At 38.6% G+C, this 20,234-nt stretch overlaps 1 protein-coding gene and 1 long non-coding RNA gene across 5 annotated transcripts in view; one reads left to right on the plus strand and one right to left on the minus strand.

Annotated features, from left to right (window-relative positions):
* LOC108027471 (unextended protein) overlaps positions 1–1,540 on the minus strand; it is a 124,919-nt gene extending 123,379 nt beyond the window's left edge. For 3 of the 4 annotated variants that reach the window (XM_050889765.1, XM_050889766.1, XM_050889764.1), the window contains exon 1: positions 1,029–1,540. In XM_050889765.1, the coding sequence (XP_050745722.1) occupies positions 1,029–1,255 (227 nt within the window). In that variant the 5' untranslated portion in view covers positions 1,256–1,540. The remainder of the gene's footprint in view (positions 1–1,028) is intronic. The other variant, XM_044093753.2, reaches the window with a different exon arrangement.
* Positions 737–15,237, plus strand: LOC108035853 (uncharacterized). Its single transcript, XR_001768806.3, has 4 exons — positions 737–789; positions 12,834–13,345; positions 13,403–14,935; positions 14,998–15,237. It is a non-coding gene; the product is annotated as an uncharacterized LOC108035853 (long non-coding RNA).
* Positions 15,238–20,234: the final 4,997 nt, after the last annotated feature.

The following is a 20,234-nucleotide window of genomic DNA, read 5'->3' on the forward strand; positions in this document are numbered from 1 at the left end:
TCGATTTCCGTCTCAATGTAAGTTTTTTTTACGGGCACTGTTTCAAATATATTTTACATTAAAGTAGTTTCTTTTTATTGGGTTTCTATAAACCTAATGGAATTTTGTATAAAAAAATTATCATTTAAAATATATCTTACTCGATATTACCCTCATCCGAAAATTTGTAACATTTGGAAGAAAGTGTTTACGACCTCGTAGGTATGTATACATATTCTTGATCAGGATCACTAGCCGAGTTGATTCAGCCATACCCGTCTGTCCGTATCTGTCCGTCCGTATGAACGCTGAGATCTCGGAAACTATAAAGCCTAGACATTAGGCCCAGGTTGTTTCGGCAGGGTGGCACTCCCAATCTAACACCCAAAACTGTGGCGGCTAGAAAAAAAGTTAACTATATTGGTTTCACCAATTTCCCTTATGCTACATTTAGATGAGTTACGGGTATCTAATAGTCGGAACATTCGACTATAGCGTTCTTCCTTATTAAAATATTTGTTTACCTAGTTACTTAAGTATCCGAAGAGATCAATTTTACCTCTACTACTTTCTTTTTATAAGTGCCAGGGAAGCGTATTTTTATTTCATTTGTAAAAATCGATCTCCATGCCAAAACTGGTTTAATTCAGATCTTCAGTAATAAGTTCAATTGTTTGGCTAAGTAACATTTATATATTTCCTGGACCATCAGAATATCTTTTGGCAGAAACGAAAAATTAACTTTGCCTTTTACTGACACTTTAAGTGAATCCAAAATATTAAATGAATAAAAATTATGCGAACACACTGGTGAGTCATCACATTGAATGAGTCTGCTTATAAACAGCAAACAACCAGATTTATCTAGATAGATAGACTTATGTATAGCACACATGTACATTTACGCAATTATGTGTGTTGAAAATAATACAAAACAATAACGTTAAATGAAAACATAATTTGTATGTTTATATTATATTAGTAATCTAATCATTCAATTCAAACATAGTACAAACTGATAAATACATAAATGTAACTGCATTACAAACCTTGCTGCATTTTGTATCGACGACTCAGGCAGTAAATTCACCGCAGTTCCCTTGATACCATTAGCAAAAAGGATAATTATGATTAGAGATGCGAGATTTGCACTTTTCATCGTTACCGAGCCAAGCATCCAGCATGCTCTCCAAATAAAATTTGTATTTTTTAACCTCGTTTTAAGGTTTTGCACAGCTTGAACTAAAAAACTGACAAATTTAAGGGAATTTTCCATAATATTAACAGTTTTGGTAAATTTTTATTGATCGCCCAACCTAATGGTTATCTGACACTTGTAAAAGCACTGTTTAGATTTTTTTCATACCACGCTTTTGGTATTTCTAATTCACGCTGATAAACACAACACAATTTATTTTTATTATGCAGAAGTAAACGGCACCTTAAGGTAAAGTATACAAATTATTTCTAAATTGAAAAATGATTATCACAGCTTAAAAAGCGTACACATCAATTTTTTTTAGTAAAAAGATTGCGTGTTCCTTAAATACTTTTTGTCATATCTTTTTGTCTTATTACATTAAAATTTCTTTCGACATAAAGTTTTTTGGTCTTGAATTTTCTCTTTAGTGTGACCACGGTATGAATAAAAATTATGTCCCGCTTACACTATGATCGATTTATAATGTTGTGAGTTATTATAGGGAAATACCCTACTTCCAATACGGGCGCGTCGCTCTTGCGTTCATTTAAAATTAGTAAAATTATATAAAGCGGGATAAAAATTCGATATTTATAATATATTTATTATTATTTAATTAAACTATTTCTAGGAAACCTAGCGAAAAAGAACAAAAGCAACTACATTTTAAATCAAGCATATAAATGCTTATAAGTGTACGAAATGTAAACCTAGGCATGGTAGCAGGAAAAACAACGGCTGCTATTGCGTGGGGCGCTTTCAAATTGCAAGTTGCAATTAAAAAATAGCTGTCACGTTGGGAATAGTCAGTAGAAAAAAGTTATTTCAAAACCAATATGGTGACTCGATGAATAAAAATAAACCATTTATTTACCTAGAGAAATATATCGCCTTCGCGTTGTACCCCCTGCACACGTGTTGTCAGAGAATAAGCTGTCAAATAAGCTATAATCTGAACAAATTAGCTTAAGTAAGCTAAAAACGAGCTGTATCCCAATCTGCAAGAAAACTAATGAAATTTGCAGTTTTTTTTATTTTTTTAAAGCAGATCTTTAAACAAACCACAGATTTCACAATTTTTTTCTTCTTCTGTATTTTTGGCTTTTTTTAATTAGCCGCACATATTTTTTGGATAGGTTGTATGAGTGCCAACACTGTCCGTGACAGCGCAATCCATATCTGCGAAATTAACAGTATATACTATAATTAAGAAATAAGTGATTATGAATTTAAAAAGAAACCTGATGCTTAAAATCGCGTTTAACGATTTTAGCTGAAGTCTGTTCCGTAGTTTTGTTTTGACTTAATTCATTTCACCAAGGTAAGGACAGCAATCGAATTGCAAAAGAGGCAATAGAATCAAAAGGTTTATTGTTTCCTGCGTCTGTATATGCTAAGACCTCTGCCCAAAACTGGATGGTATTATTAATTTGCTTCCATCTAAGACATGAATTTTGTCAATTGGTGAGAATATTTAATTTTAAAATAAGCTAGTTTTCAGGCTATAAGCTATTTGCAAATTTTGTAAGCTTTATCATTTACCTGCAGAAAGCAACAGCCATATATAAGGATTCTTGTTCACCTAGACAATCGCTGAAGCAAACAAACGTTTGGAATTTGTTGCGAAAAACTGGAAAACAACGCAAAAGTAATTTCAAGTTGAACGCTACCAAGTGGTTTATTTTTTCGGTAAATTAGTGATATATTTTGTTTCTAATTTAATTAGTCGAGCAGCGACATGTGAATGACCTAATATTAATATTTGCAACTGCACCGTGGCGCACAGCAATTGTTAACACGTAAAAATCAAATATGTCAAAACAGTTGTATAAGTGTTAACGTATTTCATTGTGCTTTATTTATAATTCTATAAATTCAATTCGATAAAAGAAAGCACCAATGAATGTATTACAAAAAGCTTATATTTTTACGCTCTTTTTTTACTGAAGTTTTACATTATGATATAGTACGTCAAAACATTTGTTACAGCTGACCTTTTAATGAAACCTTTTAAAAGTCCTGCTTTTAATACCATGTTTTTATTAGTTAAATCAAATTACAAAATTAGGATAATTTCAAGAGCTTTAAAAATCTTACTCTCCTATTGAGGATCGCACTGAAACTATGTGATCGATTGTCGGCGAGATGGTTGATTGGTCTTCTGCCTTTAAGGAAATGAAGGTCAGTGTGCGGGAGCTTATTACGTATTATGCACTTTTAATAGCATTATTGAGACATTCGTCGTTGTTATTGACGTTCGGGGAAATGTATTTTATTACCATTTAAATCGATTTAACATTTTTTTGCTTCTCTTATAAAATATTTTCAGTTGCTTTGAAATTTGTTCCATTGTCAGAAAATATTTCCTTTGGCATCCTGCGTCGCGACATAAAGTTTGCCACGCACACTATGCAAGAGCTAGTGTCAAAACTGTGGGTTATCTCTATATGCAGTGCGCGCAGAGTGAGGCATGCCTACGTTAACGAGAATTGGAGGAAGAAATCCACTCTGGTGTATGTAAAGGGTCCCGAAGCTAGCGACTCTAGCTGGCGGTAGTGGTGCCATCTGAGGTGGGTCTGATATCGCCATGTTATTTTTGCATCTTTGAAACGCTTTTCGTACGGATGTGTAAACATCACGTAACTGGGAAATAAAATACACCCAGCGGATTAGATTAATTGTTTCCTAGTTAAGCATGTGATGGTTTGCTTCGTGAAATTCCGTTACTATAGGTTGGGTGATGTGGTGACGCTTTGGTCTCGACTTTAATTTATGGTGTCTGAACGGTCTTGAGTACGCATTATTCCATTATTCCATTAATATATATGTAAATATTCAGTCTGTTTTGCATCATATGCTTTTTTGTTGCTTTTTTAACGAATACCTCACAAAGGGGCAGGAGAGAGGGAGGCGTGCGCGTGGCGTACGTGAGTTTTATTCTGTAAATAATTGATATCAGCCTCATACATATCAAACTAACTTTATCTTATCGCAGGTGCCTTCCTACAAATCACAAGACAATGAGAAGCATATTTTTTGGTGGCATTCACTATACCGATAATAGTAGGCCCACACTTCAAAGGCCAAGAAATCCATATAATTTTCCATAGATATTCCTTAGAATACCTATTATACCTATCGATTACAATGTTTTACCGTCTACATCCCAGATCCCGTGAAGAACCTTTTTACTCAAATCCAAAACATTGTCCGAAATAGGCCATTGTCGTTCACGCGCACACTGGGGCGTCTGCCGACTCCATCAGCTCCGCTCCTCCACGATGCCCTTGCGCCAATCTCACCTGGGCAGCTCCGCACTCAATACAGCCTTATTCGGCAGGTTAGCTGCTCTCTTGAGCAGGTCGTTTGGCGTGAACGGCGCCTCTTGGTTCGCATCCACCGGCAAGTGGGTGCGCGGACGCGAGTTGACCATATCTCCGCCTCGCAGCACTCGTTTGACGTACTGCACCATCCGCTCACATACTCCGTCCTCAGATGTGTTCTATGGGCAATTAAAAGTTCATTCAAAGCTTCAGCTGGACAACTCACTCGGTATCCTCTCCGTTTCGAACACGTCTCCAAGTCGCCTGGCCTCCCTGTCAGCTCCCACGAAGTTCTTGCCGTTATCACTCCGCAGTCTATGTACTGGTTCTCTTCGGCAGACGAAGTTAACCATGCAGGAATTCGAGGACAGGTCATGCGCCAGCTCCAGATGAATCGTTCTTGTCGGCAAGCACGTGAACAAGGCGACCCAACGCTTTATTCTGTGACGTGATACAGTCACCATTACTTCCTTCAGCCCTCGTGTCATCTTCGTGACCCAGAGTCCCGAGACGTTTTGATGCTTCATCTGGTCGTGAAAGTGCCTCACAATAACTTCCGTAAGACTGTGCCTGTGTGGCAGTATTACGGGCGTCCTCGCACTGTGCGGCATGCACAGCGCGGCATTAACTCTACCATAAACTCTCAGAACTCAGTGTTCATCCACGTCCACATCCACATCCATGGCGCCAGACCTTGAATCTCACTCGAGCTGGCGATGTCCGGGAACGATTCCAACTGGGCCTGTCTGACTAAAGGGTTCTCCGCGGCCTCACACTCCGTTGCAGTGAGTACGTACTCCTCGTGCTCGCTTCTCTTCTTGCTCACACTCCGTTGCAGTGAGTACGTACTCCTCGTGCTCGCTTCTCTTCTTCCGCCACTCGGTTGCCAAAAAACTGCTTGCAGCGGCGGTGGGTGCTGCCGATCCACACTGACCACACTGTGCTCCTCCTTGACAGTGTTCATCACTCTGGTTCCAAGAACCTCTTCCTGCAGCTCCAACCTTGGGATCGACATCGTTCTCATCGGTTGTCATCCTCGTCCGTGACCCACCAATAGGCCACCGCCGCGAATGCAGATTGTCTTGCATTCACGAACACGTGCAACTCGATGGTCCGAACTGCTCCATGCCCAAAAAAGTGACGAGGGCATCGGAACTATTCCACGGCGTCCATATCCCTGTGCAAGGCCGCAAAGGCTTTCCCTGTCTCCTCCGGTGGTGGTTCTGTTACGTACGCCCTCTATGTAGAAAGATTCAACGACAAATCTTAAGTCGGAGTGAGGGGTGCATTTGACTAACCACACTTAGGCTAATAAGGTCAAAAGAAATTGGAATTCGGCAAATTACTGGTGTCGCGTGGCCAGAACAACGGCCACGATCGAACTACTAGTAACTATACAACGGTCGCAAATTGCAACAGCCGTCCGTTGACTCCAAAGATATCGGATACCGAGATATAGTAACCCAAGGTGGGAACACCTAGTTTATCCGATTCAAAATGGCTGCTATGTAAAAGCTTTACTAGGGTATAAAAGACCTTAGACAATTTGAAAAAAGGGGGAGAATCCATTCTGGTGTCATGCTGACGGAAGCCGCCGGCTGCAAGGAAAGGCGACCTTTCCAGGGGCAGTCATCCACGGAGTCCTCTCCTTCAGGATCAGCCACCAGGATCCAGCAGCCCTTGAGGAGGACACCTATAGCTCAAAATATTTTTATGTGTCGGACCATCGCCGCCATTATAATCAAAGGAGGGAATATCAACCACAAGGACGACATTCGACATACTGGGATGCTTGTAGCCGCAGTACTCGAAATCCTCATACTACCGAAGATTGTTCAGCTGTAGCAGTCACCCGATCGGAGGCTTAGTGACCGACAGACACTCTGAAAAAGTGGTGGTTCAATGTAAATTAGTCCATCGAATCAATCGAAGCTAAAGTGAACTTATGCATGACCAAAGGCCAATACAATCAAAATACAAGTGAAAATCAAAAACATTGGAAGCATTCAAAAATGCATTGAAATACATTTTTATAAAGTGAATCGGTAGTGCTGATCCTGATAAACAATTAGCGAAGACGAGTCTCACCACCAGCGTTACGGACGACGCGTGCCTCAGGCATATATATATTTTTTGTGCTCAAGTGAATTGGTATTCTTAAGAGCAGCAGTCTTTTAGTGCACGTATATTTACATATATATCCAATATAATATTTTGCACATCCCAGGATCCGGAGAGTCGAGATCTCATCGCACAGGATTTAAAAGGAATGAACCGGGCCTTTCTGAAAGCATACATATATAAATATTCGTGCAGTCCAAACAGTTTTTTTATAGGCTGTTATTAATATTTCAGCGGCGAGTATCAGCCTTGTAGTTGTATGTACAATTACAAGAGCCCCCTGAGCGACGTTTATTGTCGTGAATGGTCAGCGTTTTGCTGATGTGCGCACCTCACTAGTGGTAAATTCAATACTCTCCGCTAATTCAAATAATTGTCAAGTATAATTATTACTTAAGCTTTAGCCAACTTTATATTGCTTATCCACGGCATTCCAAGGTGAACTAGAATTTTAACATGGGGGGAAGTGCTGATGTAAGAAGTGAACTAGGTAAGCGAATACCTCATCCTGATGGAGCTTCCTCGCATATCGCTCGCATGCAGAACTCGACGTCTCGGCTCCCTCTCCCGACGTCCAAAACCATACACATGACGTTTGCGTACTCCTGTAGCGACGCGCTAAAGTGCGATACAGTGGGAACAGACTTTATCGATGCAGCGTGCCTGGCCCAGTTCACTTGCTTGCTTGAAGGAAGCTTCGCCACAAGCTCCTCTATTAGCGTTGGGTTCCGCAGGTGCTGCTCCGCCTTCGCTGACTGCAAGAAGGTCGTGAGATTACTCACTCGGGTTGCGAAGGGAACGATCCTCGCCAGGAGCTGCTCCAAAATCTGTGCAGTTGTCTTCTTGGGTCCTCTCCACAAACGCACAGTTAAAGATCGGCCACTTCTCGGGCTGTCCTCCAAATACAGGCAGGTCCGGAAGGCTCCTTGGCCCATGCAAACGTTGTGCATGGCCATGCACTCCATTCGGAGTCATCGAGGCGTAGGATTTGAATAATTGCGATGCTGTGACATCTTGAGGATGCTCCCGCCCGGTAGAACAAATCCCTGCGCTGTCCACAAGATTATTGCTAATCGTTAGCAATGGCTGTTCACTCCACGATGGACGTGCAGGACGCACTGCTCGCACCGACACCGCTATGTGGGAGCGGCCCGACCCCATTAGTTGAGGCCTAATGTGGCTAATGGCGGTCCGCTCCAAGATGGCGGCCACTTCACTGTTGGCGCCATCTGCGCTTAGACCAATTGTGATTGGCGCGCAATTGGCGGTGCTCAGGGATTCAGGGTTTCAACCTAATAGATTTTTCTTACAATACTTATTCTACCTATCGATTACAGTGTTTGGCCGTCGACACAGTCCGATCAATAAGCTAGGCTTACTTATGAATCAAAAGCCAAAAAATTACGTGGGACCATCGTCAGCCAGAATTGAGGGAAGCCACTTTACATTTTCTGCGATCATACTATTTTCTAACCGAAAGTAACACACGGCGGTATCCGTACTCACTGGGGTCCACGAAAGTATGTAGTTCAATGAAATCTGCCTGCGAAGTTAGGGCGAGTAGTGACGCGGTGCTTGAATAGTTGTGAGTTGGGAGCGGCCGACCCCATTAGTTAAGGCCTAATGTGGCTAATGGCGGTCCGCTCCAAGATGGCGGCCGCTTCACTGTTGGCGCCATCTGCGCTTAGACCAATTGTGATTGGCGCGCAATTGGCGGTGCTCAGGGATTCAGGGTTTTAACCTAATAGATTTTCCTTACAATACTTATTCTACCTATCGATTACAATGTTTGGCCGTCGACACAGTCCGATCAATAAGCTAGGCTTACTTATGAATCAAAAGTCAAAAAATTACGTGGGACCATCGTCAGCCAGAATTGAGGGAAGCCACTTTACATTTTCTGCGATCATACTATTTTCTAACCGAAAGTAACACACGGCGGTATCCGTACTCACTGGGGTCCACGAAAGTATGTAGTTCAATGAAATCTGCCTGTGAAGTTAGGGCGAGTAGTGACGCGGTGCTTGAATAGTTGTGAGTTGGGGTAGCAAGTCTTTCCTTTTCGTCCGAAAACCTAGCTGAGGTCCTGGTACATCGCGTTTGATTGACAAAGTTTCTAACGAAAGGAAGTTTCTCTTCACTCGTGCAAATCTGAAAACAAATTTTAACATGTCAGTTGCTGTTTCCAAAAACATACGGAAGACTTTTTCGGATCTCCGAGTTTCTTTGGAGATTGCAGATCGAAGGAATCACCCAGTAAATGTTTCAAGACTTCGGGTGAATTAGAAGCCTTTCCTTATATTGAAACCTCCAGCCGCCTGTATGTCTCGGACCTTTAGTAACCTCGATTTCTTCAGTTTCTTCGTCTATGCTGTCTATATAGTCGTCGACGTAGTGCGCCTATGGCTTCCCCTAATGGCTTCGAATGCACGCAGGCTTTTGTCGACCCCTCTGCTACCTGCGCGGATACCCGCTGACTCCACTGCTAGCAGGTCCATCGGTATTACTCCTGGGCGAGATTTTATGGTGGCTTCTCCAATTTTAATAGTGGCTGTTTCCTCTTTCTGCCTGCTACTTATCAGGACTGCTTCGGTCTTATGAGCTGCCAAGGCGAGACCCTTAGAGTCGAGCCATGCGCTTGCTCGTTTCCCAGCTTCATTGCAGATTCTTTCCGCGTCTGGGAGTTTCTTAGCCGGAACTACTATGGCTACGTCATCCACGAAACCAATGAGTCATGCCCCTTCGGGCATCGTGATCCTAAGGATCTCGTCGTACATGACATTCCACAACAAGGGGCCTAGGACTGATCCTTGGGGGACTCCCCCGGTGATCCTGTGAGTCGATTGCCCTGATTCTGTTTCGAACAGGAGCAGGCGGCCTTCGAAGTAGCTCGCTATTACTCGCTGTATGTACGCTGGGACATTAAGTTTGCTTAATCCATTTAGTGTGTGGTGCCAGCTAGCGGAGTTGAATGCGTTTTTAACGTGCCGTACAACCACCTTTTTCCGTCAATGGCTTTGTCTGCGATTGTAGATAGTCCCTTTCGAAAACCATACTGCATCTCAGAGAGGCCGTTGGTTCCGACAAGGGCACCTTCTAGCCGGGAGTGAATTATTCTTTCAAGACTTTTACCCACCGTATCCAGCATACAGAGTGGCCTTTACGAGGAAGGCTTCTCCGCTGGCTTGTCCCCCTTTGGTATGAGTACCAACCGCTGAGTTTTCCAGCGACTAGGGAACACACCTTCTGTTAGGCATGCATTATACATGTCAACATACTGTTTTATGTTTGTTTTTATGGCTATATTTAGTACTTTATTCGGGATTCCATCAGGTACCGGTGCCTTATCGTCCTTTATTGTCTTCAGAACCTCAAGGACTTTCTCAGGACTTGTGAGCTTAATTCTTCTCGTGTCTACGATCTGTGCTATATGGACCTTTTGGGGTTTGATTCGATTGTGGGTTATAAATATTCGAAGGCACCAAAAGTTCGGAACGCGACAAAATATTATATTTTTTTTCAATATATCTCAGCTTCTCGTCTTTCTTATAGCACCTGTAACATAAGAACGTTAGTTTACATGTTTATACCGGGTGTTTCTTGTAAACTGGTGTTCGGCTCTTTTTGCAATCCCTGCGCCGCGGAGCATTGCTGTGTTGTATTCTTCATGATGTTGGTACCACTGACTTTATGTTTTTATTAGTTAAATCAATTTACAAAATTAAGATAACTTCAAGAGCTTTAAAAAATTTTCATACTGTAAGTGTATGGTCGATTGTCGACAGCTTTAAAAATGAGAGACAAGTTTGCGTAGAAGCGGACGGACAGGAGGACAGACAGACGGGCACATAGACGGAAACCTATCCTTAACTGCTCTGCGAACTTCTGACTTAAATATGTAAGTTAATAAAGTACAAACAAATACAGAATAAGCAAGAAAGAACGCTTTATTCGAGTGCCTCGACTATCAGATACCCGATACTTAGTTGAGCTGAGACCAAATGAGAAATTGAAAAGCGGACTCAAACGATAGGTATCGATGAGACAAATACATTTCAGTTAAAATTTTGTTTCTGGCATAAAAACTATAGGCTTTTCAGTGGCACCGTGCCAAAACAAATATGTAAGGGCCAAATAATCAACTGGTCACTCTTCTTCTCAATAGGTTTCTTCATTGGATTATTTCCAACACTTCCACTAATAACCCAATTCGTATGGTATTGCTTCCTTTTGGGTCAAGTCCCGCACAAATAGAAAATATCTTGGTGTCCTTTATAATCTGTTCTGACCTACTAAGTGTCACAGAACTAATAATAGTAGACAGAGAGACGGTAACGATAAGGATTTTAATCTTACGGCTGAGAATCGGACGAGAGACTGTATCTATCGAAGACGGAGGCCTAGATGTTATTGGCCACCTTCTATACCCTAATATACTAATAATAGTAGACAGAGAGACGGTAACGATAAGGATTTTAATCTTACGGCTGAGAATCGAACGAGAGACTGTCTCTATCGAAGACGGAGGCCTAGATGTTATTGGCCACCTTCTATACCCTACCTGTGAAGTCTCATTAGACTCAACCATTAAAGCAACCGATGCGCTAATCCTCGAAGGTGCCCTTAAAAGATTATAAGTTAATTAATCTTAAAATTAATTTAATACGGCAAATACGATTATATGGTTCTTAGTTCTTCATACTACAAGTCCTAACACTTAATCCTTAAAACTAAGCGTTTTTTCGCTCTATATGGTCGTGCGTCAGTACAAGATTATCAAATAAGAAAATAAATGGACATTTACATTACGTTAAATTATTTCGAAATTGACTGCATATACTATCGATATGCGGTAAACTTATTCAAAATTACACAAAAGCAATTGGGCGAATTATGTTAAATTATATTTAGGAAAACGTTTCTTAATATTTATCGCTCCAAGAATGTAGAAAAACTTATATGTATATATATGTATCCCAATTGAGCGGGCTCAGACAAAAATGAATATATATGTAGGAATGTAAATAATTTACGGCTATGCCGTACTTACAAACTCTCTGAAGAAGTCAGTAGGCCTGATGGCGATCGATGTGCGCTGTAAAATAGTCTAATTTAGGTGTATATATGTCATACTATGTCGTAAGTACACACTCATGTATAGTGGCTAAATAGCAATAGTGAATTAAATTAGAAACTTGTCTTAGCAATATTTAGAAACAAGTTGGCAGTCCCGGTCAAAATTAACTGAAAACCAGAATTGGAATTTAAATTCCAATTCGTATGCGGCGTCGTGAGTCCGCGGTCTTGTCCGAATTGCGTCGAATCGGAGCCGGTGCTATTTTCGCCTAAACTGCAACGTGATCCGACTTTTAGATTGTGATGCGGACTTGGAAAAGTCAAAACAAATCAATCTAGGTGTGGCAAGAATGAAAGATCCACTTCACGAAATGTGCGATATGACAATCTCAAATGGCGATTCTGGCCTGGCACCGTTCCGCTAATAAACCGCTGCACGCGGTACCTGCTCTTTGTTGCGCGCAGAGGGAGGACTGAAAAACTTTCGACAATTTCGGGAATGCGAACGTGTCACCCACTGGTCACTGCTGTTTACGATTAGATACTGTCAGTATTTCGATCCCAATATCGGGAATGATAACAGGACAACAAAATTTTAAGAATTTCACACGCGGATGTTTGGAAGCGATCGGGTTTGAAAATTGTAACACTTTTCGCTGGGATCTCGAAAGAAGCTTGCGGCAAAGAGGAGGAAATCATGGCGTCTAGAGTGGACGTAGGATGCACAAAATTCACAAATCCATTTAAATGGTATTTTTTGGTATTCGAGAGAGGATTGGATCCTTGCTAAACTGAAGGGTTGCATCTGGGCTAATTATGTAAATTACAATGGGTCATGTCCTAACTAGGAATGCCAACTTATCTGAATATACTGATTCCCACAAAGCTATAATCAAGTGATTCGACTAAATACTTTTTTCTATTAGTGGTCGGTGGCGGTAATAGAGACAACAGACGGCACATAGAATTTATCCATGTTAAGAAAAGTTATGCAGCGTCGTGTCTTCACCACCTATTTCAAGACCTAAATTTCAAGAAATTAATTTTTAAGAATAATAAAAATCTCCTCTTCAACAAATATTATACTAAAATATAGAATTAATAAAATAAATATTAAATTGTTAAATTAATAGACAATACAACGATAATACAAAAATCGTTCTGCGCTAAGTCGCCGATCTCGTCCAGTTCCGATTGGTGACGTAACTCCACCACCTGCCACGCTCGACTGAGTCAATCCGCCGAAATCTAGACAGGCCTTTTTTTGCAGTCAATTCTGTAAGGGCAAAGATTTATTCAGTTCACGGGTTCATCTAAGTAGCTGTCGGCTGGAGCCCCAGGTTCTTCGATTGCGTAACCTTCGCCTAAAAAAATGCATTCCTTCAAAAACCTTGGCCATGCCCTAACTAGCGGAACCTGGCCACAAATTTCCTCATCTCGCCTTGGCTGGCCTGAAACAGGATTCCTAATTGATTTTTTTCTGCACGAGCTGCTACTGCTCGCGTCTAAACCAAATCTGAACTGATCTAGAGCTGCTATACTATCGATGGCACTATCGATATATCCAATTTGGATATATGGACACTGACATTACCAATGGTCACTGACATTGCAACAAAACATGAGGTTTGGCTGCGAAATTTGGGTAAGAGAAATTAAAAAAACTGAATATTATATCTTTTCTAATAAATGCGCATTTTAGCTTAACTTAAATTGAAAGCTGGTGGTGGCACTAAGCATGTACAAGTTTGCGAATCTCACGAGAAAAGCTAATTATAATAATTCTTGGTTATATATACGACGTAATTGTTATTTATCTGTATGTATGTATGCAGACGTAGATATCAACAAACCAGCCGAAAACAGTTCTGACGAAGAGAACAATGGACCGAAAAAATCAGGAGTTCAGAAATCAAAAGTGTGGAAGTTTTTTACTAGGTCAAATGATGGTAAAGTACGTATTTTGTCATAAGGTGAACAAGACAAGAGGAAACACATCGAATCTTTTCGACCACATGAAGCGCATACATCCAACATTAGGCGCTGATGATTTGCCGTCGACTTCAAAAAAATAGATTCTTTTGTAACTACATCCTATGATTCAAATTCCCACAGAAAAGCAGAACTTGATAGGGCTGTCATGAAATACGTAGTCACAGAAGTGCGCCCGTTCTCAGTTGTGGCAGACACTGGCTTTCGCGAGATGCTGAATGTTTTTGTTCCCCGGTATAAGTTACCCTCTCGAAAGACCTTGCAAAATGTTTTGATGGCAGATCAATTCGAGGATAAGCAAAGGAAACTAATGGATATAGTAAAAGGAATAGAATTTCGCGCTATTACCACGGATCTATGGATATCACAAGCTAATAAAGGATAGTTTGCAAGCCGTTTTTGATAAGTGGGACATATCATCCAAAATTGTGGCAATAGTTACAGACAATGCGAGCTCCATGATTGAGGCGTGTGAATTGCTTCAAAAAAGATATTTACATGTTTTGCTCATACATTAAATTTAGTGGTGCAAGGATGTATCAAGCTATATATCATATAAAAAGCTGAAAGACTACCAGGATGGGAAAACCAAATATAATCTGAAGCAGGAAGTTCCTACTCGATGGAACAGTGCTTACCTTATAAAAGAAAGGATTTTATAAACCCATGAGGAAATCGGCAAAGTTTTGTTGAGTACATCAAGAGCTCCATAACCGTTCACTGTAGACGAATTGGACATCCTAACGGACCTGGTACATTTACTTGCTTCATTGGATACTGCAACAAATCAAGTATCTTCCAATTCTACAGTGACGGTTTCATTATGTATTCCCATAACATGGTCTTTACATACTTTGGACACTTTAAAACCGAGCCTTAAGTCTAGTGAGGGATTAGCAGCCTGTACATTTTTGATGGACAGCATTGTCACCAGGATGAATAAGTATAAAGAGCGTTCTTTGCCGCGAATCGGAACATTGCTAGACATAAGATTAAAAAACAAGGCTTCCATTCTCCTTTTAACGTTGTACAGACCGAAAAGTTTTTGGGAAATGAGGTCACCGTCATTAACAACTCCTGTGATTCCGTACCTTCTCAAAACCGCCAAACCCTATTCACATTTCTTCAAAAAAATATTAGTGAATTACCAACATCGAAAAGAACAGATGCGATTATCGATCTCAAAAAGTATATTAATCTAAAGCACTGTGAAGAAAATGTAGATCCCCTAGAATTCTGAAAGGTAAGTATTCCAGTTTTCACTAAACATAAAGAAAAACATAAATAACATTTCTTTTATTTCAGCATAATGAATCTAATTTTAAAAAAATTAGTGCCGAAATTTTTATGTGTTCCCGCAACCTCGACTGCGTTGGAATGTATGTTCGGCAAGGCTAAACTCGTTATAAATAACCGCAGAGCTTCGCTTAAGGCGAATAATGTGAACATTTTGTTATTTTTGCAAAAAAAATTCCTGAATAGAATATTTTTTTTTTTTGAATTTTGTATTAAAAATGACATGAATTTTTCATGATCTTTGTTGAAGTTACCTTATATTTTATGTTAATGATAACATAGAATAATTTTGATTTTCTTTTCTCTTTTTTAATATGTATATAGCTTAAAAAAACAAAATAACCTTTATATGGCAAAAAATGAAGTTAATATGACTATACTATTGATACTATCAAATTTTTGCTTTGAAAACATCGAAACTACCGAATGGCGCGACCATCGATAGTATCCCTCTTAACTGCTCTTAACAGCTCTTAAGTGATCTACTGTCTGCCATTTGCCTTTCGCCAACCCATGCGGCTTATAGTTGAACTCGCCCCCAGCCGAAGGAAATTTTCACGTTGCCCATCACTGGACCCTAAACCCACTTTGCATTCCTGATTTTCTCGATTTCTCCATTAATTAGGAATAGCGATATAACATTAGAAAATTACAAACTACCGCAAGTCCCAATCATTTTTATCAATCGATTTGTATGAGCGTAAAAGAAAAGAAAAGTGACTTCATGCATGAAAAATTAGCATTTTTTAGGACGTATCTTGAGGTTGTATTTTCTACAAAAAATTAATTAAGCATATATTTTTCGGAACAACCAATGACTATTAGATCGTCCATGTAAATGAATGCTTAAGAAGGATTTTGTTCAGAGACTGCTACAATCATCATCATTAAGAGTTTGGTGATATTTTTAAGCCGAATGGTAATCGCGTGAAGCGATACGAACCATTGCTTGTTGAGGAGGACGTTATATCTGAAGAGCTTTTTTTAAGCATGATTTGGTGACATTATCCTGACATTAAGTCGAGACAGGAAAAATATGCGATACCAAGCTGGCCTAAAATGTCATCAATTCTAGGTAGTGGGAACTTATCAGGCAATAGATTTTTATTGATACGATCAGTCCCGTTATGGACTCTTTCGAAATTTATAAGAATGGGCTGTTATATGCAGAAACAGATGGTTCCACAATTTTATATTTTATTAATTTTTGTACCTGCTCTTGAATTCTGTCTTTAGGCCGGTTCATCATCCTTCAATCTCAGCTTTTGTTTATACAAATTTTTAGTACTCAACGATTCGGTTTCCAATCCGAATACATCTCTATATTGTTTGTATAGGGTTGATAGTTGTGTTCGAAATTGTGGAGGAACATTTTTGGCAAGTTGAGATAATACAGACATTTCTCTATTTTCTTTGCTATATTGAACTAGGTCGTAGTTCGAAAGTGATTCATAATTTAATTTATTAACATTAACTACCTTTCTGTATTTCTTGTGTTAAGTAGTGTAATGAAATCATGTTCAGTGGATGCTATGGTATTTGCCATGTATACTCGTATACCATGCTCAATTTCTTGGTTTGGAATCAATACATTTTCTTTTATTGAATCTATATTAGTTTCTCGGACAACTATGGATCTTTCTGGCAGAATTATGGAGCTATTGCCAGAACTGTATGTTATTGGAGCATAATTTGGGAATTTTAAGTTCATTTGTCTAATTATAAGTCTAGCTGACAATTGTTTTTTTTTTATAAAGTCTATTCCTTATATACCATCACAGGGAATAGCGAATTGTAAATTGAAATGAACATTATGTCGGATTATTTATTTAGTAGTCTGTATCTCAATGGATATTTGTCCTATTGTGTGCTAGCCTGCCGTTGTTATTATTATCTGTAGAATTATGACCTCAATATTGTTGGTTATTTCCTCTAAAATTTCCTCCGTAGTAGTTGTTATTGTTATAATTTTGGCCATTGTTTCGATTATAATTATTATAATAATTATTATTATAATTGTTATAATATCCACGACCATTGCCTCTACCGCGATAATTACCTCTGTTATTGTAATTTGGCCATGTCCTCTTTGGGCGTACAAAACTAAATTTGCGTTGCTTGTCATTTCAGTACTACATTGTAAGTACTTAGAGATGGCCTCGTTAATCGTTGCGCAGTTTTCCATGCTCATCAGCATGTTCGGCTGGTTGGTCTTCGTCAATGTACGAAACTTCAAGGAGCTTTCGTAAATTGTCTATTTCTGTTGTAAATTTCTCGACTGTCTCTTTCTTGTTCTAAGGGGTATTTAAAATTGTCGGTGTCGATATATTTAAATTATACATATTTTTGATAGTTCTTAAATTTGTTCGTAACTTAATAAATAATTTTGACCAATTCAATTTATTTATTCCTTTTTTATTTTCATGTCCTAATGTTCTTCCCTTATTGAAAGAATCAACAAGAATCTTTGCATGTTTATTAATATTGTCTTTATGTATTTTGGCTTATACATTTGGAGGACTTATCAAATATGACTTTTATTTCACGGATATGGAGAGTTGACTGCTCCCATTCCATATTAGAATTTTATAAATTTTGTTGGTCGATTGGCTATTGTAATATTAATGCAATCTGTGGTATTCATTTTAAAACTTGTTTCAGTTTTATTTCGAAATTTGAATTCTCCTTTTTAGTATGTCGCTACATACATATATAAATTTTTAATTTTCTTTTTTTTTAATATACTTTTATAATAATTGTTTTAATTTTAAAATTTAGATTTTGTCCAGATCATTAGCCTGACTTCTATTTATCGCCCTCTTTGATACACATATTGTGTTTATACGATGCCGAATTCACACTATCATTTCACGCTTTCAGCCGATTCGTGTGTGTATAAAAGCCATTTCGTGAATTCGGCATAACACAAAAGTTGACTATGATTTCAGACTGAAAGCGTGAATTTGTGGTGCGCAAGCAACTTAACGCTATGCAGACCAGGTGGCAACGCTCTTTGGCTTTTGCGCTAGTGCCCAAAAAGCACTCAGTAACTTTGGAAATTAATTTTTCGGTTCTTATTTGCCGATTGTAACTGAAAAATTTTAGTTTATCCTTCGCGTTGCTTGGTTTGTTTACATTTTGTAAAAGTGTGACCAGACTAGAATACCAAATTTTACACGTCTGGCATCTTTACTGAAAGCAAATCACGAAATGATATGTGTCGTATATACAGGAGTTATTTCTATATCGCGCTTTTAAGAAATCATGATTCATATCGTATAAGCATAGTATATGATTTTAGCCTGAAAGCTAGAATTTGTGGTGCGCAACCAACTTAACGGTATGCAGACCAGGTGGGAACGCTTTGCATAAAAGTGAAAATTACAAAAGCCAAATTTGGAAAACAAAGGGAATAACTAATAAAGCCATCAACCTTCTTTGCCTCCACTCAGTAACTTTGGAAATTAATTTTCCGGTTCTTATTTGCCGATTGCAAATGAAGAATTTTAGTTTATCCATCGCGTTGTTTGGTTTGACTTGGTCAGACTAAAATACCAAATTTTACACGTCTGGCATCTTTACTGAAAGCAAATAACGAAATGATATGTATCGTATAAACAAGGGTTATTTCTATATCGCGCTTTTAAGAAATCGTGATTCCTATCGTATAAACACAGAAACACTTATTTTGGTAAACAAAGAATACATACAAATTGTATGTACTCATAGTTAAAACTATTATTGATAATAATATATTTGTTAAATCGGTATCAATGTATTTTGATTCGATTTTATTAATGACATTAGCAGTGGACTCTGTTTTGGTGTAAAATAAACCCATTTATTTATATAAAGTATTTAGATACCGCATTACTTTTCATTTAATTGAAATACAAATGTTCATTCATATTTTTTCCTTTTTTTAATACTTTTTTTTTGGATTACATGTAAATTCTCACTCAGGGTTCTCAAAGGGCCCTTTATTGTGTTATTGTTATTATGTTTTTTCTAACTTTCTTAATTTTTACATTTTCTTCCCAGGGTACTGGGTTTTTTCAGCGTACAATTGCCTATTTAATTCCTTTATTATAAGATTCAGAAATTTTTATTGCCCTCTCTTTTTTTCTTTTGAAGTTTTCCTGCATTAGGCATTTGTAGAGAACTATTTTTGTCTGTTATCTATTTCGTCTTGTTATTTTTTTTTTTTAAATTTAAAAATATATTTGTAATAATTTCTAAGAGGTATGGATTTTTACATGTAAGCCTACCTAGGGGAAAAAAATCAAGACCCGCAGCTAAAAACTGCCTCATCTGTACAATTGGTATTTATTGGTTTATAGTTAACTATGGACAGCTAACTTAATAACTTAACAGTTAATACATTTATACATTTAGTGAATCGAGGTAACAGTAAATTTGAGAAGATATAAAATCAATAGGAGACTCAAAATATATACATTGATAGGCTAAATTATAATTAGTACATAAAACACGAATTGGTTCATGAAGGGAAAAATTAGATCTCACAATTGGTAGACGGATAGGACGGAAGGCACGAGTGTATCTTGACGGGACTGCATATTAATGTCTCTCAACAGAGTAGGAGAATACACCGCACCGGTCAGCTGTTTGTGTATAAATATTACGCCGTTACAAAATCTGCGTGTTTAAGTCAATCAATTTTAGCCTGGACAAATATGGTGATAAGTGCCGATCAGGATCCAAATTAAGGTTCCGCAAAGCAAATAATAAAAATTGTTTTTGAACCGTATTGTGGATTCCATACCTCAGAACAGTACTCCATAATTGGGCGAATTAGGCTTACGTATAACGATATAGTTCTATACGGATCATTGAACTCTTTTGCCCAACGCTTAATAAGGGCTAAGACGCCGGTAGCTTTATTAACTATAACTGAGATATGGCTATTGAAACAAAGTTTTTAATCGAACAACACACCAAGATCATTAATTTTCACCACACGCTCCAAAAAGGAGTTTACAAGGGAGAAAGACATTGTTTTGCATTTTGATTAATTTAGTGATAACAAGTTTGTTGAGGCCCAAGCCTGGAACTTATTGAGGTCAGACTGAATAAGAAGATGTGAGCTTAAACTAAAAAACGACATACAGATTTTCACATCATCTGCATACATAAAAGTGGTGCAGTGGGACATCACCTGTGGGAGGTCATTAACAAACAAAATGAATAGTAATGGTCCCAGGTGACTGCCTTGTGGTACGCCT

This window comes from Drosophila biarmipes, unplaced genomic scaffold (assembly GCF_025231255.1).
Source record: "Drosophila biarmipes strain raj3 unplaced genomic scaffold, RU_DBia_V1.1 ptg000007l, whole genome shotgun sequence".
Taxonomy (NCBI): domain Eukaryota; kingdom Metazoa; phylum Arthropoda; class Insecta; order Diptera; family Drosophilidae; genus Drosophila; species Drosophila biarmipes.